A 25,721-nucleotide genomic window follows, 5' to 3' on the forward strand; every position below is an offset into this window, starting at 1 on the left:
ATCCATAGACTCCATTTAAACAAATAACTCAGATTATTATCCTGGTGAAACATTACCCTGTATTTGATCCTAACTATGCTGGATAAAGCCACATCAAGGGCAAAAAAATCTTAATCAGGTTTTATTTAATGTTTAAATTACTTTTAGCAGACAAGGTACGGAGATCCAAATTATGGACAGTTCCCTTATCCGTAAAATCCCATGTCCCAAGCATATAAACAAGCTCCTGTGTAGTCATGGGGGCAGTCATTCAAAGCTGAAAAAAGGCACAGGATACACAGCAGGTAACAGATAAGCTCTGTAATATAAAATGGTATTCTTCAGAACTTGTCTGTTATCTACTGTGTATCCTGTGCTTGAATGGCTGCCCCCATGGCTACACAGCAGCTTGTTTATATAAACTATAGTAGTACTTATCTGTTATCTACTGTGTATCCTGTGCTTGAATGGCTGCCCCCATGGCTACACAGCAGCTTGTTTATATAAACTATAGTAGTACTTATCTGTTATCTACTGTGTATCCTGTGCTTGAATGGCTGCCCCCATGGCTACACAGCAGCTTGTTTATATAAACTATAGTAGTACTTATCTGTTATCTATGGTGTATCCTGTGCTTGAAGGGCTGCCCCCATGGCTACACAGCAGCTTGTTTATATAAACTATAGTAGTACTTATCTGTTATCTACTGTGTATCCTGTACTTGAATGGCTGCCCCCATGGCTACACAGCAGCTTGTTTATATAAACGATAGTAGTACTTATCTGTTATCTACTGTGTATCCTGTGCTTGAATGGCTGCCCCCATGGCTACACAGCAGCTTGTTTATATAAACTATAGTAGTACTTATCTGTTATCTACTGTGTATCCTGTGCTTGAATGGCTGCCCCCATGGCTACACAGCAGCTTGTTTATATAAACTATAGTAGTACTTATCTGTTATCTACTGTGTATCCTGTGCCTGAATGGCTGCCCCCATGGCTACACAGCAGTTTGTTTATATAGTTGTTTTTCTGAAGTAAAGCACAACAGTACATTTTTTTGGTGTTACTGTTCCTTTAAATCTGCCCATATATAGCCAACCTTAGGCTCAGAGAAACCAACTTCACTATGCAAGTGCTTACTGCTTAGTCTAGGCAATCTACATGACATCACTGACACTTCTCAAACTTTCCAGAATTTTATTGGCCTCTGTGCATTTAAATGCAGCAAGAAAACCTCCAAATGAGCCAAAGCCTTTAGAATGAATACACCCAGGGTGATATGCATTTAGACACTGCGTGCTTGCAGAAAGAACAAACTGCTCTAAGGCCCAAATTACAAACTAGTGAACATGTGCCACTGCTCTTTGCCACTGCAACGGCTACCCTGCTCTGGGGGATTAAAAGTGCATACCCAAAAGTAAGTCAAATACGCCACTCTACGATCCTAAACAGGGACTGACAACACATCGGACACATATAAAGAGGATTAAAAGCTACAGGGAGATCAGAACATTTAATGGGTAGTTAGGTATTACAGAACAGAACTCCCAACATCTTGCGTAAGCCCATATGGCACAAGCCAGAAAAAAAAATTAAGCTTCAACACTTATTAGGGAAAAGGAGTATGCAGTGACTACAATAGACCAACCAGATTGTCCACTAACAAACTGCACATGATCCAGTAATAGTAATGACCTTTGTCAGCTAGGTAAACGATGAAGCGGCACTATCTTGCTTTACTGTAGCGATGTAAAAAGTGGCACTTACCTCTTGCTGCTCGCTTTGGTTAGCTAAGTGCTCAGAGTGCAATAGGTGCTTTTGTGATTCTCCAGGGTCACCGCTGCAGATCAATTCTCCATCTCGTATTCCGGCTGGAGGAATTAGCTGAGGAGGGGCTTGATACTGTGCTTTGATGGCCTCTGGAACCTAGGACCAAGCCAGGCAATTTATTACAGGACTGATTTTACATCCCAAATCGGAGCCAAAACACTAAGGTCTTTTTTAACAGGTATATGTCACCTTGTGGCCAGACAGCGCACAACACGACAACTTCAAGAGGTACAGTCTTTATTATTTTAACTTTAGTTTAGTCTTTGGTTTGTAAATACACAAGTGAAATTGCTTATCGACATATGATCCCTAGCAATTTTCTCTCCAGCTTTATTACTTGCATTATTTATAAACAACAAATTGAAGCGATACTGACAAAAGGGGAGCTATTGCAAAAATTAAAATTTAAAATTAGCTTCATCATAATGGAATAAGAAACTTTCTAAGTAGACAATTAAAAATTATGTTGTGTTTCTGAAATAATCAAGTTTATATTCACTATTCCTCTCTCAGCATCTGTTTCTCTTCATTCTGTCTTCATGCAGCAGTTGGGTGTCAGATATTCACTGACAGTTACATCCAATATATCTTATAGGGGGGCTCCTTTTGCCTAGAAGATGTATTAGAGCTCACTCTATTAAATCACCAGACATCATGTCTCTCTACATGCAGGATTTGTGCAAAAGGCAGTTATTTTTGTTTGTACTGGAATCAGTTATTTGAGGGAGCTTTAATTCATCTGCTAGGAAAGGAGCCCCCCTATAAGATATATTGGATCTAACTGTCAATGATTATCTGACACCCAACTGCTGCATGAAGAGAAACAGATGCTGAGAAAGGGATATTTAAGATAAACTTGATTACTTCAGAAACAATGCAGAATCTTTAACCGATTGTATGTAGAAAGTTTCTTATTTCAGTATGATGAAGCTTATATTACATTTTTCGTTTTCGCGATAGTTCCCCTTTCAGTTTTAACTTTTATCAGCCTGCCCTGAATCCACCTCCAGCCCAGCAATATTGACCTATCTAGACACTATGAACAGGCTCAAGTTGCATGAGCTGGAAAGTGGTTACTCAAACTTGCTGGTGGCAGCATGATCTTTAAACAAACTGGAGCATGGTTAACATTTGTTATGCAGTCTATGGAAGAATCAGACTTCTCTCAGTGCAGCGATACAGTACCACTCAAACATGGCTACTTACCTTAACAGTGGGGTTTTTGACGGACGGCAGCAATCTGCGGTTAGGGGGATTGAGCTTGTGAATACGGCTCAGGAAGTTTAGCTTTACAGCATGCTGAGAAATGCTGTCCTGGAAGCAGTCAAACACCTGGCATCGATTACTCAGGGTCATACTCTTCTGGTTAAGCTAAAGGAAACGCAAATTATTAAATCTTTCTGAATATAAAAGAAATGAAACTTTGAAAACAAATCTATAGACTACTAACTCTCAAACACATAGTGCTTCATTTTTTTTGTGAAGAGGCAGTGCATAAGAGGTGGTGGTTTTTTTTTTCTGCTACACCTCTATATTGGTACTGAATCTCTATGGATAGAATTCATCTGGTAATATCACTGAGCAGTGAAAGAATGCGGATCAAGCAGCCCAAATCCAACTGATCAAGTGCAGAGCTACCAAAAGTGTAAATAACCAATTTGAAGTAGACAATAAGGATCGTAAATGAATTCAGGACAACCTGGGAGGCGTATTTAATCAGAGGAATGATAAAAAGTAGAAATTAAAAAAAAAAAAATTGTAGCCTTACAGAGCATTGTTTTTTTTACATGGGGTTAGTGACCCCGTATTGAAAAGCTGGAAAGTCAGAAGACAACAAATCATTCAAAACCTATAAAAAAAGACAGAATGAAGGCCAATTGAAAAGTTGCTTAGAATTATCCATTCCATAAAACACAAAAGTTAACTTAAAGGACTGATTTGTGTGTTTTTAGACAATAAAAGACGTCATAGATATGGCGAATTTCTGACTGTTAAAAGAAATAATAGGGTTGGGACTGGGGAGATGCTGGGGGATTGCCTTAGCGTTAACCTGCCTCTGGTAGCAAATATTCTATTATAATCACTGCATCGATATTCAAAGGATTTTACTTTGACGGTCAAATATCGAGGGTTAATTAACCCTCGATATTCGACCCTTAGTTGTTCTCTCTGCTTCAAGGAAAAATTAAATAAGGTTTAAAAAAAAAAAAAAATGCAAACATACAAATTATTCTATAAATAATATTTGCAACACCATATTCTTTCTTTAAAGGAGAAGGAAAGCTACGGAGGCATTTTATTGGCAATAGAGTAGCTGCAATAGTGCAAGCTAGAATGCTATATTTATTCTGTCGAATGTTTTACCATACCTGAGTAAAAAGCTCTAGAAACTCTCTGTTTGTTTAGAATAGGAGCTGCAGTATTAACATGGTGTGACATCACTTCCTGCCTGAGTCTCTCCCTGCTCTGGGCTCAGATTACAGCAGAGAAGGGAGGGGTGGGGGAGAGGAGCAAACTGAGCATGCTCTTGCCCAGGGCAATGAGGTTTAAGCTGAAGGCAGGAAGTCTGATTCAGAAGCCCATGAGTACACAATAGAAGGAAAGAAATGCATTTTGTTTTGACAGAGGACTCAGAGCAACATTACTTTGGGGGTTTACAGGTATATTTAGATGGACCTTTCTGATAAGGCTTACTTAGTTTTAACCTTTCCTTCTCCTTTAAATAAACGAATTTAAAAATGAACTACATCCTTACCACAATGTGCTCAATATGGTTGGGGCACATCCATCGGCCAGTTGGCATGGCAGTGAGCGGTGGGTCCAAACAGTCCATGTGAAAGAGAAGTGGGCAGTAATCGCACTGAATGAGAGGTGCAACTCGACAGCTCCTAAAAGGAGATGAAAACATTTTAATCAAAATTCAAATGAAAGAATACATTTGTTAACAGTATGCTAGGATACCCAATACCTAGCAACAAGTACATAATACACAATTTAATTACTCTCTAAGGTTAGGTATAAAAATGGATGAAGTTAAAGTTGTGTTATTGTACATGTCCAAGTTGGTTAAAGGATATTAGGTAGATACAAATGATGTTCTCACCTGCTACAAGTGAAGCAAACTTTAACAGGCAAAGGAACCAGGCCATTGTGATCCAATTCGTGCTGTGCTTTCTTGACATTCTTTCCCGACATTTCCTCTTTCCTACGCCGCTTGCTGGTGCCTGTGATGAATAAATATCAGTTAGGTCTTTGTGAAGAACAAGAACAATTAAGCAGCGATATTGGTTCAAAAGGGTCACAACTCAGTACAATGTTCAGTTATATTACACTTTTTTTTTTAAAGTTTCCTAGACACATACTAATCCGGTCATTTAAATTGTACAACCATCAGTTTGTGTGCAAGGCCCAAGAGTATCTTGCAAATGTATTTAGTCTTTTGGCATGGTTACAAAAAAATAAAGAGCATGGACATCCAACTTACAATGGTGGAACTGACCTTCCCTAGATATATTATCCTCTTAAAAGTAAAAAACAAACACACAAACAAATAAAAAACAAAAACTTACATATATGGTATTTATACAACATTCATTAAACATAAAAGGGTGGTGGAAGCCATTCATATCTAACAACTGCCATAAGTCAAGCCGTACAAAATCATAAAATGGCAACTATCTGAAAATGAAAATGTAATAAGCTTCAGCATACGGAAATAAGAAACTTTCTAAACACAATCAATTAAATATTCTGCATTGTTTCTGAAATAATCAAGTTTATCTTCACTATTCCTCTCTCAGCATCTGTTTCTCTTCATTCTCTCTTCATGCAGAAGTTGGGTGTCAGATATTCATTGACAGTTAGATCCAATGCGCCGAACGCTAGCGTTACTTCGCTAGCGTTTTTCGTTACTGCGCAAATTCACTAAACGAACGCTGGCGTAGTTTCGCTAGTGTTACTTCGCACCCTTACGCCTGGCGACGTAACTACGCAAATTCACTAACGCGCGCAGTGTACTGAACGCTACCTTTTACGCTAGACTTCCTTCGCCACCTCAGACCAGGCGAAGCGCAATAGAGTAGATAGGGATTGCTTCAAAAAAAGTCAAAATTTTTTCTAAGTCCCAAAAAACGCTGGCGTGTTTTCTACATTAGGGGTGATAGGCTGAAAAAGATCGAAAATTTTTTTGGGGCTCCCCTCCTTCCCCCCTACATTTCCTGACTCATGGCAACTTACCTAGACAGTGGGCACATGTGTAGGGCAAAATAAACATTTTTGTTTGATGTTTTGAAAGTTTTCTAGCCATTTGTAGTGCTGATACGTATTCCTCCATTGAAATTTGAATTTGGCGCCGTATGCAAATTAGCCTTCGCTAGCGTAACTCCGATTTACTTAGCGAAGCAACGCTAGCGCAACTTCGCAACCTTATGCTACCCCTGAGCGCAACTTCGGATTTTAGTGAATTTGCGAAGCGCTGGCGAAACTACGCCTGGCGAAGTGCGGCGAAGTTACGCCTGGCGCAACTACGAATCTTAGTGAATTTGCCCCTATATATCTTATAGGGGAGCTCCTTTTGCCTAGATGATTTATTAGAGCGCACTCTATTAAAATCACCAGAAATCCTGTCTCTCTACATGCAGAATTTGTGCAAAAGGCAGTCATTGTTAGATTTGGAATCAGTTATTTGAATGAGCTCCAATACATACAGTAGGCTAGAAAAAGGGCACCGCTATAAGATATATTGGATCTAACTGTCAATGAATATCTGACACCCAACTGCTGCATGAAGACAGAATGAAGAGAAACCGATGCTGAGAGAGAGGTTATAATGAAGATAAACGATTTCAGAAACAGTACAGAATATTTAATTGATTGTGTGTAGAAAATTTCTTATTTCCGTATGCCGAAGCCTATATTACATTTTCATTTTGCAAGAGTTCCCTTTTAATTAAAAGATATAAAAATGATCCTGTAACTCAGTGGGCCTCAGTCTGACACTGGCCTATGTAGGACTGTTAGGTTGATATTGTCCATTACCTGGAAGTGCAGTGGTGCATGTAAGTTCATTGGGCAGCTGGAACTGGGTAGGGTTCCTCTCCATAGCTGCAGCAATGAGCAGCTGGAAAGGTCTCTTGAGCTGAGAATGGCTGCACTCAGAGTCCAAAGCAGTTGGTTCATCGTCCATATCAATCATGTCCTCATCCACATCATTCTGCTCAGAAGTTGGAGTATCAGTGCTGGCGCTGGATGTTGGGGTTCCGGGGCGACTGACTCTCCTTTCCAGCATTCTGGCTTGTGCAAGGGCTCGGAAAGTGCCAGGAGCTTTCTCCGAGAAATCCAGATCACTGGTTGGGGAAGCAGTCCTCCTTCCATATCTGTCAAACAGACCATTTACCTGCCCCAACTCCTTCTTACGTTCACGTTTCTGTAGGGAAAATTAGGTTTCCTTTAAAGGCCCAACAAACTTGTATGTTTCACATTTTCTCTTTACATTTAATAATGCAATTCTAAAGAGGGCTATAGCAATTGTTTACTGGGAGGTTATTTCAGCTAAAGGATAAATTGCCCATGTTGTATCCTATTAAAAGAAACCACTCCTCTATAAAAGGGGATATAAAGGCAAAAAAATAAAATCCAATTTTTATTTTCTTTAATGAAAAAGAAATCTATGTCCAATATACTTTAATTAATGTGTACCGTTTTTATAAGAAACCTAACTGTATGCAGTGAAAACCCCCCTTCATTTTACTTGCTCTGACTGTGGAGGATAGGAAACTCAGACAGTCCCTAACTGCTCTGCAAGGAAACTGCTCATACTCTCAAACAGCAGGAGGAACCCCTCCCCCATCACTTTTTTTCTCAGAACTCGAGAAGCTTTGTTTGCTTCCCTGTAGAGCAGCTGGTGACTGTGTAGAGATTTGTACCTGCAGATCTAGTGCAGTCTGTATATTCTGATTATTAATCAGTCTTGCTGTATCGGCTTCTGGCAGATATTATTTGACTTGTGCTGTTTTGATCATTTATGACGATCCCTAAGCAGCCCAGATCACACTGAGCATGTGCACCGTCTTGGTCTTGCAAAGATGTATAACAAAGTTACAAGATGGTGACCCCCTGTGGCCAACTTTGAAAGCATAAATCACTTGTTTGATTAGGCTTGTGGTGCAGTAAGTTCATGTTTATATTTAGTATACAAAATACAGCATTTCTAGCCTTATTCTATTTTACACTTTAGTTCTTCTTTAACTGTCCTTAAAGGGATTCTGTCATGATTTTTATGGTGTCATTTTTATTTCTAAATTACAGTTTACTCTGCAAATAATTCACTGTACAATATAAAATGTCATTCCTGAAGCCGCAAGTGTATTTAGTTGTAATATTGGTGTGTAGGTGCATCTCAGCTCATTTTGCCTGGTCATGTGATTTCAGAAAGAGCCAGCACTTTAGGATGGAACTGCTTTCTGGCAGGCTGTTGTTTCTCCTACTCAATGTAACTGAATGTGTCTCAGTGGGACCTGGATTTTACTATTGAGTGCTGTTCTTAGATCTACCAGGCAGCTGTTATCTTGTGTTAGGGAGCTGCTATCTGGTTACCTTCCCATTGTTCTGTTGTTAGGCTGTGGGGGGGGGGATATCACTCCAACTTGCAGTACAGCAGTAAAGAGTGATTGAAGTTTATCAGAGCACAAGTCACATGACTGGGGGCAGCTGGGAAACGGACAATATGTCTAGCCCCATGTCAGATTTCAAAATCTAAAAAAACAACAACTGTTCTTTTGAGAAATGGATTTTAGTGCAGAATTCTGCTGGAGCAGCACTACTGACTGATGTGTTTTGAAAAAAAAAACATGTTTTCCCATGACAGTATCCCTTTATAATAACCCGTGCATTGTGACAGGATAAACCTCTAAAAGTATAAAATGTGTCAGAAAGCATTTGCTCTAGTTAGTTGAAACCAGAACACACAGCACACACTTTCAGTTGGCAGTAGTACAGGTTTGGGATCCATTATGCAATAACCAGTAAGCTCTGAATTATGGTAAGGCCGTCTGTCATAGACTCCATTTTATCTAAATCAATTTTTTTTTTAAAATTATTCTCTTTTTTATCTGAACCGGTAATTATTAAATAGTACTTTGTACTTGATCCAAACCGAAATATAATTAACCCTTATTGGAAGCAAACCAGCTTATTGGGTTTATTTAATGTTTACATGATTTTCTAGTAGATTTAAGGTATGAAATTAGGGAAAGATCCATTATCCAGACGACCCCAGGTCCAGAGCATTCAGGATAACAGGTCCCATATATGTAGTGTGTTAAAAATGAAAAAAAAAAAAAGTTACTTTGCTAATGGACAAATAAAAAGAAGACAGCCCTACCTTCCTGCGTATAGAGCAGCGATGACACATCCACTCTCCTGGAGGCAACATCTCTTCACTCAGTGGAGGGTTGCTACAAAAAGAAGCACAAGATTAGCCAAAAATGCTTGATACAAAATCCATATAATCTCTGTGTGAGACCCAAGGACCAGTTTTACAACTTTGAAATAATTTGGTGTTGTCTTGAGTTTATTCTTGTGTGGCTTTTCATATTCTGCATCATGTCGGTTTCCCAGCTGCCCCCAGTCATGTGCTCTGATAAACTTCAATCACTCTTTACTGCTGTACTGCAATTTGGAGTGATATCACCCCCTCCCTCCCACCCAGCAGCCTATCAAGAGAACAATGGGCAGGTAACCAGATAGCAGCTCCATAACACAAGATAACAGCTGCCTGGTAGATCTAAGAACAGCACTCAATAGTAAAATCCAGGTCCCACTGAGACACATTCAGTTACATTGAGTAGGAGAAACAACAGCCTGCCAGAAAGCAGTTCCATCCTAAAGTGCTGGCTCTTTCTGAAAGCAGATGACCAGGCAAAATGACCTGAGATGCACCTACACACCAATATTACAACTAAAAAAAAAAATACACTTGCTGGGTCAGGAATACAATTTTATATTTAGAGTGAATTATTTGCTTTTAGTGTGATTTAGAAATAAAAACAACATCATAAAAAGCATGACCAAATCCCTTTAAACACCTAAACAAAAAAAAACAATGAATGTGTTCAATGTTTCATTTGCAAAGGACTTTCATTATACAGCTTTTTATGTGTAGGTAACAGGTCAGCATTAAATATTTCAAAACATTTATAGAAAAGTTAATATAAAGGTCTTGAACAGGATATAGGCCAGGCAGAAACCCTAGAATTAATTCCCCACAACACTATACTCAGCTGAAGCAATTACAAGAAAAATTTCCACTTGACGGGTGCTTGGTCAATTATACTTATATAACTGTTGAAGAGGGACCAGTACACAGTTTTCTTAAGTCACCAACGGGGGAATGTAATAAAAATCGCTAACGGAAAAACTATTCGCAATGCGAAAAGTTATGCCTTTGTGCGAACAAATTTTGCTTTGTGCGAATTTAATATGGCTTTTGCGAGCCCGGAAACGGTTTAGCGACCACTTCCGACAGTGAAAGACCATTTGCGAATTTTATAGTTTGCGCCAATGCGCAGTCAATGTAATAAAACTTCTTACTGAAAAAGTCGTTATGTTTGCTCCAAAAGATTACGACACCTTCAAGCACTTCTTATGAGTGCGCAATTAAAATTCGCAATGCGCAATTAAAATTCGCAATGCGCAATTAAAATTCGCAATGCGCAATTAAAATTCGCAATGCGCAATTAAAATTCGCAATGCGCAATTAAAATTCGCAATGCGCAATTAAAATTCGCAATGCGCAATTAAAATTCGCAATGCAATAACAGTTTAAGGAACAATATTACATTGCGAGATGTGGATTTTTAGTCTTATTGGTGCGAATTGTTTTGCTCTTTGCGACTTTTATTACATTCCCCTGAAAATGTTTATTGTAACATCACTGTGCATCCAAAGTTTCGGCCCTCATCGAGGCCTTTATCGGGAATTATTCTGATTATAATTGTAATCAGAAAACCAGGCACAATAGTCAGATAATCCCAAGCAACAGGTCTCCAACTGCATCACCTCCTAACATTATAAGTGAATACAGTGGTTTGTAAAAAAGTAGAAACAGAAGGCTTCTATTATAATTCAAATGAAAAAAAGATTGCTGTGTGACGTGTAAAGAATGGGTTTGTTGGTTAAACATAGACTAGTACTGTATAAAAGTCTCACTAGAGTAAACTAGTCACTGCTTCCTGTTCTGCGGAACAAGAAAATAGAACACTTGCGTGTCCTTCATATTCTTAAGAAACATAAATAAACTAAATATAGATATTGCTAAGGCTATAAAGGTATTTCACCTTTAAATTCATTTTTAATATGATCGACCTTGGTATGAGAAGTCAATTTTAAAAACAGTAAAGACAGATTGCAGTGATTTATCTCTCCAGTCTGGCTGCTACAATCTTATTACCCTAGCAACTAGGCAGTGGCTTGAATAAAACCAGTCATTTGAATAGGAGAGGGCCTGCATGGTAGTAATAAAAGTAAGAATAACAAAATAAGTGTAGTCTCACAGAGCAATAGAATTCAGCTGACGGGGTCAGAGACCTGCACTTGAAAGCAGGAACAAGGCAGTAGACGAAGGCAAATTATTTAAAAAAATAAAACTATATTAAAAAAAAAAAAAAAAAGACAAAACAAATGACAAAGTTGCTGGGAAAAATGCATTCTTGAACATATTAAGTGTTAATCTAAAGGTAAACCACCTCTTTAAGGAAGGCGTTTCTCTGTAAACCTATTCCTGTCCATACACACAGCAGCTGTCAATCAAGCACGACAAAACATATTTATAGATTTCAGAGAACCCGAGCAACACTTACATCTAGAGTGGAAGAAACAACAGAAACCTAAATGATAAGGGGCAGGCTATAGTTCAAAAACAAATTCCAGTATGCAGGTGATCCATTTGTAAATGTCAGAAACATGACTATTATTTAGACATACACAAATATATACACACAAATTACTATATTAATACACTATACAGGTATAGGAACTGTTAACTGGAAACCCTTTATCCACAAAGCTACCAATTACGGAAAGGCTGGACACCATTTTATTCAAATAATCCAAATACTTAAGTGATTACCCGTTTCAGTAAAAAAAAAAAAAAAATCAGTAGCTTGTACTTAACCTAAATAAAGATATAATTAATCCTTATTGGAAACAAAATTAGCCTATTGGGTTTATTTAATTTTTTACACAATTTCCTAGCAGACTTAAAGGAGAATGAAAGCTTACCGAACATTCTTTGCTGTAATAATGGTCCCCCATACAGTGAAGTGAATCGCTAACTTAGTTTAAGTTTAGACGCCGATTTATTGACGCATGCCTGTAAATTCAAGCCAATAAGGAACGGAGCACCTCCATGACGCATTGTTTTTCTAGTGGACAGATCGGCTCAGCGAGGAGGAAACGAAAGATTTATGAACAACATGCGTTCACAGACGACATCTTCTTCCACGCGATCTTCTTCCTGCTTTGAACGGCGCATGCGCAGTAGGATCATTTCGCCGGTACGGATCTACTGCGCATGCGCCAAAAGTCACGCGCATGCACAGTAGACCGTACCAGCAAAATGATCCTACTGCGCATGCGCCGTTCAAAGCAGGAAGAAGATGTCGTCTGTGAACTCCCTGGACTGGACCTGCGCAGAAGGGTAAGTAACAAGTTAGGGGCAATTGTCCAGCGGGACGGGTAGGCCAGGGGGGAGGAGGGAGGGTGGGAAACAAACGGGAGGGGGGTGGGGGGTTTGCGCCGACTGGGTTTCCTTCCCCTTTAAGCTTAAAGAATCATGGCACTTATACGTAATAAAGCGAGCAGAGAAATTCAGCAATACTGCACCCAAACAAATCAGAAGTAATAAATGGCATAATTAGCTACTTTGTTCTAATCACGTTTATCTTCACTATTCCTCTCTCAGCACCTTTTTCTCCTCATTCTGTCTTCATGCAGCATTTGGGTGTCCAATATATCTAAAAGGGGGGCTCATTTTGCCTAGAAGATGTATTAGAGCTCACAATTAAAATCACCAGACATCATGTCTCTCTACATGCAGGATTTGTGCAAAAGGCAGTTATTTTGTTGGATTTTGTTTGTCCTGGAATCAGTTATTTGAGGGAGCTTTAATTCATCTGCTAGGAAAGGAAGCCCCCTATAAGATATATTGGATGTAACTGTCAGTGAATATCTGACACCCAACTGCTACATGAAGACAGAATGAAGAGAAACAGATGCTGAGAGAGGAATAGTGAAGATAAACTTGATTATTTCAGAAACAGTACAGAATATTTAATTGATTGTATTTAGAAAGTTTCTTATTTCAGTATGAGGAAGCTTATATTACATTTTCAATTTCACGATAGTTCCTCTTTAACGTGAGTGTCTTTAGTTCTGTAAAGCAGAGTACCAAAATATTTCTGTTGAAAGGGAAAACTGCAACAGTGGCAAACAAAAGCAGAGGGCAAAAATAGGAAAAATATCTATATACAAGTGAAAATCCTTCAGCAGTGGAAATTAGTTCAAGCAGTTTTCAGTCTTTGTCACAAGCTTTGGGCTGCATATCATAGGGGCTCTATGATAATGATACCTGCCAAAGCACATTCCTCATACCTCAAACACTAACAAAACTGCCCATTGTTTGACTTGATCCATTCATTTGTGTTTCATGAGCGGCTTGCACTTAAGTGTCTCCATAGCTCTCTTTAAATATCACTGTATTTGTATTACCAAAACACTTTCAGGTGCTGTCAAGCCTAGGAATAGTAATAAAGTCTATAATAAAGGGCCCTCTAATAAAAATGAGGAGCACTAATCCATGCAACAATAAAACCTGTTGCAATATCTAAGCATACTAGGTCATTTGTGTAAACTGCCACTTGGGAAATCCTATTTGTAGCAAACAGGATCCAAACTGACAGTTTGCCCCATCAGCAGACTAGTCTCTGAATCAGATCACTGTCTCTCCGTGGAATATAGCAGCTGTATACTATGTATGCATAAGCCATCAGTCAACCTCAAACAAATGTATGGCACATCGCACGGGTAAAACTGCCTGCAGTATACCATAATGCTAGATGTTTGTCTATATGGAACCACTGCTCAAAGTGCTTTCTAATTGAGAATTTCTGAAACCTGTACGTTAAATTGCGGTGAAACGTGTGAGCACAACAATATGCATTAAGAAAACTTGCTGCCAATTATAAACTGTAGAACTAATCTAAAATTTAAAGTTATGTTTAAAAAATTATATTATTAGTTCTACTATATGATCCTCATTACTTGAACCACTATTAACTGGATAAAGAACACAACCTTCTATTCAATCATGGTTTGTTCCCCAACCACTGGCCCATGGGCAACATGTTCCTCACCTACATCTTGGATGTTGCTCCCAGTGGCCTCAAAGCAGGTGATTATTTTTGAATTCCAGACTTGGAGACAAGTTTTGGTTGTATAAAAAACAGGTGCACTGCCAAACAGAACCTCCTATAGGCTGCCAGTCCAGGGCTACAATTAGAGCCCATATATGGCTTTCCGAGGGGTACACCAATTGGGAGGAAACCATGATAGTTGGTTTCTGGCTCATATGCAGGGTTTCTTCGGCACACTTAAGGGCACATTTACTATTGGTCAAATGTCGAGGGTTAATGAACCCTCAATATTCGACCATCGAAGTAAAATCCTTCGAATTCGAATATCGAAGTTGAAGGATTTACCGCATTTAGTTCGATCGAACGATCGAAGGAAAAACCCGTTGAATCAAATGATTCGAAGGATTTTAATCCATCGATCGAACGATTTTCCTTCGATCAGAAATAGGTTAGAAAGCTTATGGGGAAGGTACCCATAGGCTAACATTGATGCTCGGTAGATTTTAGTTGGCGAAGTCGGTAGTCAAAGTTGTTTTTTTTTTTAAAGAGACAGTACTTCGACTGTTCGATTTGAAAGTCGAAGTAGCCAATTCGATGGTCAAAGTAGCCAGAAAAAAACTTTGAAATTCAAAGTTTTTTTCATTCAAATCCTTTACTCGAGCTTAGTAAATGTGCCCCTTAAAGTACAGTTCAGTGTTAGAATAAAAACTGGATGAATAGTGCAAAATAAAAAATGTTTCCAATGTAGTCAGTTAGCCAAAAATGCAATGCATAAAGGCTGGAGTGAGTGGATGTCTGACATAACAAAACAAAACACTACTTCCTGCTTTTCAGCCGTCTAAAATTAAATAAAAATATAAAAAAAATGAAATACAAATAAATTAAACTTATTTTAGTTAAATAACTAAAATTTATTTTAATTTTACAAGCCCAACTGAATGAGCTCATATCACAGAATGGTTAGAAAATATGGATAAATGGACATATTCAAACCAACATACACTGAAAATTAAAGCAAAAACGAGAATCAATTTAAAGTAACTACTTTCCCTTTTAAATGGCTTAGAACAGGGGTTCCCAAAAGGTAGATCGGGATGTACCAGTAGACCTATAGCTGGTGATTAGTAGATCTCAAGACACTGCCATGGAACGGCTTGTCTAAATCACCCTCCTGTTTTCATGCCTTTTATTATGTTAAGGTGACATAAGAAATAGTTGTTTGTTAAATATAACAATATACATTTTCTCATAAATTAATATTTAAGCAATATTTTCCATGGAACAGAATAATATTTTATGGATGTAGATCATAATGGGACACCGACACTAAAAGTAGACCCCACATTAGTAAAGCATGGGAACTCCTGGTTTCGATAAAAAAGCTGTCTGACTGAAGAATTGCTTAGCAAACGCACAAGGGCAGGTAGTACCAAGGGCTATAACTCTTCTAACTCCACACTCCTCTTATCCTGGTCATTAGAGATGTGCCGGCTGGCCAGTAACCTGTGAGTGAAATCTAGCCGACCAATTGCCTAGAATTAAAAAATCACCAATTGCTTTGAGGCCACTGAGGTCATTCATTCTGTGAAAAAACAAGTGTCAATTGCAGCTCATTCCAGACATTATTCGGAAATACTTTGATTAAAAAGTTGATTGGAGAGCATATAAAGAAGTGCAGAAAATTAAAGGCTGCTTAGCTAAAATGATCTCAAATGCTTTAAAATGGCAACCAAAACCTGAAAGATGTGAAAGAAAACAGAAAACTGCCATTGGAATGGATAGAAGACAAAATGTCAAAGACTCAGTCAATGATCAGCTCCAGGAAGATGAAAAGTTACCTGTGATACTGTTACAATTAGAAGCCGCCTATGTGAAGACTGATTATCAGCAAGAAGCCCATCGTTAAATCCCCTTGTTGAAAAAAGATGTGCTGAAGAGCTTACAATTTGCCAAAGAACATATTGACTGACCTAAAGAGAAATGGCACAACATGATTTTCATAATATGGTGTTGGGCCTATTTATCTCATACCAGGGATCATGGATCAGTTTCACTACATCAAATACTTGAAGCGCTCATGTTGCCTTATGCCAAAGAGAAAGTTCCCATGAAATGAGAGTTTGAACAAGACAACGACCCCAAACTCACCAGTAAATGAGCAACATCTTGGTTCCACACCAACAAGATTGATATTATGGAGTGACCAGCCACATCCCTGGACCTTAATCCAATAGAAAACTTGTGGGCAAAACGAAGAAATACAGAAGAATTGTGGAATGTAACAGGTGCCAGAAGTTGGTGCAACACAGATGTGCAGCAGTTCTCAGAAAAACTCCTTATACAACTAAATATATCAGTGATTTAAAGGAAAGCAAAATCATTTTTCAGTTTATACAGTGAATCTGAGTTTGTAAAGAAGAATGCAGACACTTATTTTTTGGAACAGCCGAATATTCCCTTTCCTTCACTTTCTGTAAAAGGAATAAAAAATTGTATACATTTTTTCATGTTTTGATTTGGAATAGAAAGTGCAATGTTCCCAATGCATCTGTGCATATGGAAATTAAATGGCAAAATCCTTATAATAGCTTTTTCCACACTGTTATTATTCTGAACACAACTGTACGTTTGTCCGCAGCCCCTGAATGCTGCTTCCGGCAGCCTTAAAAAACAAACAAAAAAAAAACAGTGCCAATTTTTGTGTCTTGGAGGTACAAAGTCAAACTACCGTAGGCTGGTAAATTATATGGGGCGAAGAAACAACCAATTACAGTTCTAGGAACATTATTCATACATGTGTGTCCTCCTTTCTATATCTGAAAGTGGGTTACAAAAAAATAAAAGCTGGGGCCCTATATCAACCTACACTTCTGCTTGTTCTTAAGTTTGTTGATAATTATGAATTCAGTATAGACACAGTTTATCCATGAAAAGTTAATCTGATTAAGCACCTTTTCCCACAAACTGCAAAACAGTGGGATTAAGTATAAATATTGTTTCCTGCAGTGTTTAGTACAACACATAAAAATTGCTGAAACGGGCAAAAAGCATTTACATTACTTTGCCTTATTTTAGGGACTTATATGTTGTATAGGAATGTGGAACACCACTTTAAACGGGGACAGCAGCTGATACAATCATTGATTACTAATTCTTCAGCTGCATACATGGCTGAATGTAGAGTATCATTTATTTACGGGGAAGCTTCTCTGTTATTCCATTGTAAGATAACAATTATTTGCCTGTGCCACTGAAGCGATTATGAACTAGAGTTTAGAACAAGAAATCAGTATTTCAACAGGAAAAAAAAAACAAAAAAACACTGTCACGGCATTGGTGATTGCAATACTTGGATACTTGCAAACACAGTCAGTAACTTACAAATTATATTCAAAGTATGGGTAACAAATGCTTCAATTACAGTATTCTGCAATACTGGCAGACCTTTTGAGGCCTGTAACGAGATGCCATCTCTGAAGAGCACACATTGCGGCATTCTAATTTCATTACAAGGTGGTATGAAAAAAGTTGTAATAGAAATAAATATCATAAGCAACAAACGACAAACTAAATGATAAACTCAATCCATGCAAAACGATAGAATTACTAAAATGTGCTGAATCGGTTTCTTAGTTTCCTTTATTAGAATGAACAACCAAAATTTTTGAATAGAAACATTCTGTCGCTCTGATGTTTGTACAAACAACACATGCCCCCTATTGGCCGATTGCTGGACTCCCAAGAACAGCTGTAGGCTAATTAGTAAGACTGACATTTTTTAGTTGATCCTAAACTCAACTTTTGTTCTTTTAGAACAGTGGTTACCTTAAGTATATAAGGGACAATAAATAAGTCTACACTACTAGACATGAAACATATTGCAACAATAAATAGAAATCAATCAAAATGGGCCAGGACTATGACTCCACATAAAAAAAAGAAATGAGAAAGAAGCCGTTGAAGAATTTCCCTGCAAATCCAATAAGCCAGAGAAAGCAATCTCGCAGCACACTAGCCGAAACCCTTCCGTTGCCATGGGATGTTGGGAGCTGCAGATAACAGCGGTGAGGGATCTTGGCTCTACAGCTGCTGAATGATCAATCCCAGGATCCCTGGACACCCTTCAGTAGTGGGAGTTAAAGCCTAACAAAAGGAGACTGTTCATTCTACTTAAAGGGATACGGTCATGGAAAAAAAAGATATTAAACGCATCAGTTCATAGTGCTACTCCAGCAGAATTCTGCACTGAAATACATTTCTCAAAAGAGCAAACATAGTTTTTTATATTTCATTTTGAAATCTGACATGGGCTAGACATATTGTCAGTTTCCCCCAGTCATGTGGCTTGTGCTCTGATAAACTTCAGTCACTCTTTAGGGTCAGGGCACACAGGCAGATTCGGGGAGATTAGTCGCCCGGCGACAAATCTCCTCTTCTTTTTGGCGACTTATCTCCCTGAACTCTTCTTTGGGTCGACTAATCTTCCCGCTGGGTAAAATGTAAATCGTTTCCTGGTGAGGCAACTTCGGAAAACGAATTGCTCCGAGTGCCATTCCACCAGCACTTTACATTTTAGCCAGCGGGAAGATTAGTCGCCCCAAAGAAGAGTTTTGTTGCTAGGCAACTAATCTCTCCGAATTTGCCTGTGTGCCCTGACCCTTAATGCTGACTGCAAGTTGGAATGATATCACTCTCTCCGTTTCCCCCCAGCAGCCTAACAACAGAACAATGGGAAGGTAACCAGATAACAGCTCCCTAACACAAGATAACAGCTGTCTGGTAGATCTAAGAACAGCACTCAATAGTAAAATCCAGGTCCCACTGAGACACATTCAGTTACATTGAGTAGGAGAAACAACAACCTGCCAGAAAGCAGTTCCATCCTAAAGTGCTGGCTCTTTCTGAAATCACATGACCAGGCAAAATGAGCTGAGATGCACCTACACACCAATATTACAACTAAATACACTTGCTGCTTCAGGAATGACATTTTATATTGCAGAGTGAATTATTTGTAGTGTAAAATAAACTGTCATTTAGAAATAAAAACTACACCATAAAATTTGTGAATGAGGTAAGTTGAGCTAAAACTAGAATTATATCTGTGCTTATAGACACCAAACAAACCACTCGAGTGGTGCAAATAAATCATGCACTTGTCATTAGAAACCGAGTAGATACAAATAGCGGAGCACCAAGGAAGCCGGTTTAAAATAGTAAAAAGTGAAAATTTATTTAGAGCACATTAAAATATCCAAAATTACAGATCATACCAAAAAACGTAGCTGCCCGCTTGACATTTCGTGGCACCCAGCCACTTCATCAGAAGCTGTTGGCAGCATAACTCCAACTCCCTTAAATGTGCAAAACCCCCGTCCACCATTAAAACAATAAGGTAAGAACCATATTGGACTGAACACAAACCATAGTACCCACCAGATATATATGTAAAATATTCACTCATTTTATATCACATTATCCCATCCCTCAAATAGTGTGACCAATACCCACATATTTCAGCTACTCAATTAATTTATCATCTAGCTATATTGTTCCCATATCTCTAGTGTACTTTAAACTAGCAACACTCTCTGTATCTCAAGTGAAGTTAAAGCTCGCAACATTGTCCCCATTTCACATCCCACCACTACTAAATTGTAACATTGATGCCTATAAAGCATGGTAATGGTATAAATAATACTATAGGGAAAAAAGGAAGGGGAATACAATCACCCCCAACAGAACCACAACAATACAAAAAGCCCTTTCAGTAAAAACATGATATCTCCATTCTGGATTCATACCCCCATGTACTGATGAATCCAATACACTTCTCTCAGCATTAGAAACTGATTATGTTTAAATCAGCAAGCAATACAGAAGGGTCTACTATACATATATCTAGCACATTAGAACACACAACAGTCAAAAGGTAGCATTTGAAAAGTAAATTCGTATAAGAAAAATCATTCTGCCAATTAAAGCGCACACACACACACACACACACACACAATAAAGAGTTATAAATGAATCTGCCGCAATTCTTACCAACACTGGAGGTGGAATGCAGCCGGACAGTGGTCACAGCACAGGAGATCACCACCCTCCTTACAGCTATCACAGCTATCATGGTTGGTGGCCCTTCCACTTCTCCTGGGTTCCTTTTCTAGCCTCTTACTTTTCTTCTCCCCTTCTTCACTCTTTGGTGGAGCCAGCAGTGCTTGAATTTGCTAGTTAAAGGAAGGAAGCATTCATTTGAAGATGATTCAAAATAAAACGCGTCCAACAACATTTATACTTTAGAGCAATAAAGCAGAATACATTAGGTCAGCGAACTAAATGGCTGCAGTTAACTATATAGCATGCAAGAAATCAGGAATCCCTAAAAAGGACTATGGAGAGCAGATTAAGGGGGTTGTACAGGTTCAAAACCCTTTTTTCAGTTCAATGGTTTTCAGATTGTTCCACAGAAATAAAGACTTTTTTCAATTACTTTCCATTTTTTATCGTTTTTCCAAAATCTAAGTTCAAAGTTTAATGTCCCTGTCTCTGGTGTTTGAGTCTAAAGGTGGCCATAGACGCAAAGATCCACTAGTTTGGCGACCACCAAACGAGCGTATCTTTCCCCAATATGCCATTAACGAGCATGGCTATATCGGGGGTAATCTGACATCCGATTACGATGTGCCATGGGCTCCTGCGGGATCGGTTGGGTCAAAATCAAACCTGACCGATCGACCAAACCTGACCGATCTCCGCCGGACGAAAGATGTCGGCACTCCCCACACACGATCCGAAAATCGTACGAATCCTCGATTCGTACGATAGGATCTGTGTGTCTATGGTCACCTTAACAGCTCAGTTATTCAGGTGCAGACTCTAAACTGCTACAATTTTGCAACATTTAGTTGATACAATTAGTGGATACATTTCTCAGCAGTATCTGTGGAATATTAGCAACTATTGTATCAATTCGAACAACTGTCTAATGAAATTTAGGGATTTCTGCTCAGCAGGGACAAAGATAAGAAATGTATCAATTTAGAACAGTTTACAGGGTCGGCGACCCCCCTCCAGAGTGGCTTTAGAAAGGTGAAGTTACACTTCAATAATTCAAACACAAGTCACAGATAAAAATATTAAGTAATTGGAAAAAGTCTTTATTTCTGGTGATCTATCTGAAAGCAACTGAACTGAAAAAAGTGACTATAAACCCCTTTAAACTGCCTATTCGAGTCCTTTAGACTGAGTCAGCAGCTTATCTGCCCATGTATGGGGGCCCTTTGATGGGGCTACGTGACAGATATCTGATTAAAAATCGTCCAGATGTCGATTGGGTAGTTTCAAAATGGCAGGATTACATTAATATTACCCACCATTGGCGTGCAACCTAAACACTATCTTTCTCTTTTAATCTTCAAGCTATAATTGTATGATCTTTGGACTAAAGTACAATACTAATGGCAGTGGCTTTCTGACTTTGGCCCACTTTGAGGTCAGACATTACATCCGGCCCCCCTTAGGGTAAGGGCACAGCTGGCGATTCAGGGAGATTTAGTCGCCTGGCGACTAATCGCCTCTTCTTTGGGGCAACTAATCTCCCCGAACTGCTTCCCACTGTCTTCCGCCAGCTATAATGAAAAATCGCCTGCGGCATGGCACGTGCGGCACTTCATATTCCGAAGTTGCCTTTACGAGAAAACTTTGGGCGACTTTGGAATATGAAGCCCCGGGGAGACTAGTCGCCAGGCAACTAAATCCCCCAGAATCGCCAGGTGTGTCCTTAGGCTAAGGTCACACTAAGCGTTTCGGGGAGATTTAGTCGCCTGGCGACTAATCTCATCTTTGCGGCGACAAATCTCCCCGAACGCATTCCCACACTCTTGCGCTGGCTAGAATGAAAAATCGCCAGCGCTAAGCACACGTGGCGATTTGTTTTCCGAAGTCGCCCGAAATTTCCTCGTTCGGGGAGATGGGTTGCCGCAAAGACAAGGCGATTAGTCGTCAGGCGACTAAATCTCCCAGAAACGATTAGTGTGACCTTACCCTTAGCAAAGTTCCTATATTTATCCAAAGATATATATATATATATATGCACACACACACACCTATTTTCTAATCAGAGCCTTGCCCTAAAAAAGGCAACAAATTCATGCACACCAGACAATTTGATTATGTGTCTAGGAAAGAGTCGCACAAAGTAAAACTTTGGGCCGACTGAGACAGCGGACACATCAAAATAAAACCACGTATATCTCCAAGGAGACATAAATAAAGCAATTAACTCGACACTGATGATCTCAATCTGAATGGAATTAGTGACAAAAGAAAAGTTGCTACTGAGAGGCAGTAACAGTTATAGTAACACCAAAAAAATAATTTTTTTTTAAAGGAGTGGGTTTGCTTTAGAAAGACTGCAAAAGTTTATATAAACAAGTCTCTGTGTAGACCTGGAGGCAGCCATTCAAGCTGGAAAAAAGGCACAGGATACACAGCAGATAACAAATAAGCTCTGTAGTATACAATGGGATTCTTCAGAACGTATCTTGTCTACTGTGTATCCTGTGCTTGAATGGCTGCCCCCATGGCTACACAGCAGCTTGTTTATATAAACCAGGGATCCTCAACCTCTTGAACCCGTGAGCAACATTCAGAAGTAAAAGGAGTTGGGGAGCAACACTAGCATGAAAAATGTTCTTGGGGTGCCAAATAAGTGCGGTGATTGGCTATTAATTAGCCCCTATGTGGATTTTCAGCCTACACTGAGATTCTGTTTGGCAGTACAACTGGTTTTTATACAACCAAAACTTGCCTCCAAGCCTGGAATTCAAAAATAAACTCCTGCTTTGAGGCCACTGGGAGCAACATGTTACTCACGAGCCACTGGTTGGGGATCACTGATATTAACTATAATAGAGTTTCTGAAGCAAACATAGCAGTTTTACCAGAGCAGGACAAAACTACCTTATTTTGCCAATTCTAAATAAAAACATTTTCATATTTTGGTGTTACTTTTCCTTCAATGTAGATGGGAAAGTTGCTGTTTAATTACAGGTGTCTCCTTTATACAATTTGGGTGGAGAACCCAAGGAAGGGGGCCTAGAAATGCTGCTGACAGACCTTGTTGGCATCTTATTGGCCCGTGTGTGGAGCCATCCGACGGGTTTCCCCGATAGATATCTTGCCAGATCTCCATCGAGCAGGTTAAAAAACCCAGTCGGATCGTCGGCGCATCTGTGCGTTTATGCGGTCCCACGATCCGACCACCCATATCTGATGCATTATGATCCAATCGTTGGGCCCTTAGTATGTTATAGGTTTATTCTAAGCAACTTTTCAATTGGTCTTCATTTATATTGTATAGTTTTTTATTATTTGGTTTCTTCTTCTGACCCTTTCCAGCTTTCAAATGGGGGGGGGGGGTCACTGACCCCATCTAAAAACAAATTCTCTGTAAGGCTACAAAGGTATTGTTATGGTTACTTTTTATTCCTAATTTTTGACTCCTCATCTATTGCAGTCTCTCATTCAAATCAACGCATGGTTGCTAAGGTCATTTGGAACCTAGCAACCAGATGCTGAATAAAAAGCTAAATAAGTCAAAAACCACAAATAATAAAAAATGAAAACCAATTGAAAATTGTCTCCGAATATCCTTCTCTACAACATACTAACAGTTATCTCAAAGGTGAGCAACTCCTTTAAAGGAGAAGGAAACCCAGTGGGCGCAAAAACCCTCCCCTGTGTTGCTTCCCCTCCCTCCTCCCCCCCTGGCCTACCTGTCCCGATGGGCAAATGCCCCTAACTTGTTACTTACCCCTCTGCGCAGGTCCAGTCCAGGGAGTTCACCAACGCCATCTACTTCCACGCGATCATCTTCCTGCTTTGACCGGCGTTTTGGCGCATGCGCAGTAGGAGCATTTTGCCGGTACGGATCTACTGCGCATGCGCCAAAAGTCAAAGTTTTCCAATTTCATTTGTGACTTTTGGCGCATGCGCAGCATATCCCTACCGGCGAAATGCTCCTACTGTGCATGCGCCGGTCAAAGCAGGAAGAAGATGTCATCTGAGAACTCCGTAGACTGGACCTGCGCTGAAGGGTAAGTAACAAGTATGGGGCATTTGCCCAGCGGGACGGGTAGGCCAGGGGGGAGGAGGGAGGGGAAGCAAGACAGGGGAGGGGTTTTGCACCCACTGGGTTTCCTTCCCCTTTAAGTGAGGGTTGTGGGAGTCAAAGGTGCGAGTAGAATTACCCAGCATGCATTGAGACAAGGCTGGTGGTAGAACAGCAGCTGGAGTTGCTTATGAAACTGTCAGTGAAGAAATGATGAGCCAATGAAAGACCCCCTTACCTCCATTAGACCCCCAGAGGTGTCCAGATCGTACACGATGGTTTTGGTCTCCATGATTGAGTGCGACTGGCGGGAGGCCCCAGTGCTTAGGGATCAGACAGAAGTGTAGGCAGGAGGGCCGCTGAGGAGAAGGCCAAAGCGGGAGTGAGACGAGGCCTGTCCTGGCGGCAGGGCCCAGAGAGAAGCCGTGGAGCCCAGAGCAGAGGTGAGAGAGGCCGAGTAACGGTGCAATGAATCCAGGGGGACAGACAGGAAATTGCTGCTGCTCCTGCGCCTCACGGTCTCTTTGTTGGAAGCGAAAGGCGAGGAAGGAACAGAAGCGGCCAGTCCCTGCTCCCGGGGATGTGACGAGGCCTATGAAAGGCCTAGCCGACCTGCCGCCGGTCCCTCATCCTCAGGCTGCAGTGGCTAAAGGGAAGCGACAAGGCTCCGGCCATGGCGGCCCAGTTCCTAATGGTAAAAAAGCGGTCCCAGGCCGGCTGTGAGGGAAGAGGCGGGACGTCGGTTCGCCGCTCTAGAGGCAGGGCTCCCTTCCGTGGCTGCTTACGTGCGTCTTCCCCCTCCCCCAGCGGCGGCCGCGCACTTGGCGCAAAGTGACTGCGCGGGAGACAGCCGTTTACGCATGCGCAAATCGGCAAGAGGCGGGCCAGCCAGACGCTAGACAGCGAGAGAGGGGAGGGATCGATGGCGTCACAATGTATGCGCAGCGCGTCTTCGTCTCACGGAGGAACACAATGGGCTGTTTTGGTTCCTATCTGAGCGTGATCCGAGCTGCGCAACTCCGTGCCCAAAGCAACATGGCGTACGCGAGAACACGGGCGCCATGTTGCAGGTGGCAGCGAAGGATTTTTGCAAAATAACAGTAAAACGTTCATTTGTTTCTCACATTTTTTAACATATACGGTTTAGAGCGTATTCTCTGTGTTTAGTTCGTGTACCAATACTTTATTTTGTAGGTCGTCATAACACGGACACCCGGCGCCTCCGTTCTCTTTGTTATCTGCGCGCCCAAAATTCTCTTCACTAAAACCGTCAGCATTCCTTCCGCCACAGCGTATTAAACAGGTGACAATCGTTCCTTCCCCAGTTCTTTTATGCACAGAGCAGCCGCTATTTTATGGCCGTGTTTTGGTTATGAGTTAAAGAAA

The 25,721-nt window shown here is 40.2% G+C and overlaps 1 protein-coding gene across 2 annotated transcripts in view; it reads right to left on the minus strand.

The window, feature by feature from the left end:
• phf12.S (PHD finger protein 12 S homeolog) overlaps positions 1-25,127 on the minus strand; it is a 40,340-nt gene extending 15,213 nt beyond the window's left edge. The window contains 8 exon segments of one of the 2 annotated variants that reach the window (NM_001086741.1): positions 1,749-1,907; positions 3,018-3,182; positions 4,567-4,699; positions 4,915-5,035; positions 6,849-7,236; positions 9,193-9,265; positions 20,270-20,451; positions 24,574-25,127. In NM_001086741.1, coding sequence (NP_001080210.1) covers positions 1,749-1,907; positions 3,018-3,182; positions 4,567-4,699; positions 4,915-5,035; positions 6,849-7,236; positions 9,193-9,265; positions 20,270-20,451; positions 24,574-24,627 — 1,275 coding nt within the window. In that variant the 5' untranslated portion in view covers positions 24,628-25,127. 2 annotated transcript variants of the gene reach the window in all.
• Between the last annotated feature and the right edge of the window lie 594 nt (positions 25,128-25,721).

This window comes from Xenopus laevis, chromosome 2S, assembly GCF_017654675.1.
Source record: "Xenopus laevis strain J_2021 chromosome 2S, Xenopus_laevis_v10.1, whole genome shotgun sequence".
Classification (NCBI taxonomy): domain Eukaryota; kingdom Metazoa; phylum Chordata; class Amphibia; order Anura; family Pipidae; genus Xenopus; species Xenopus laevis.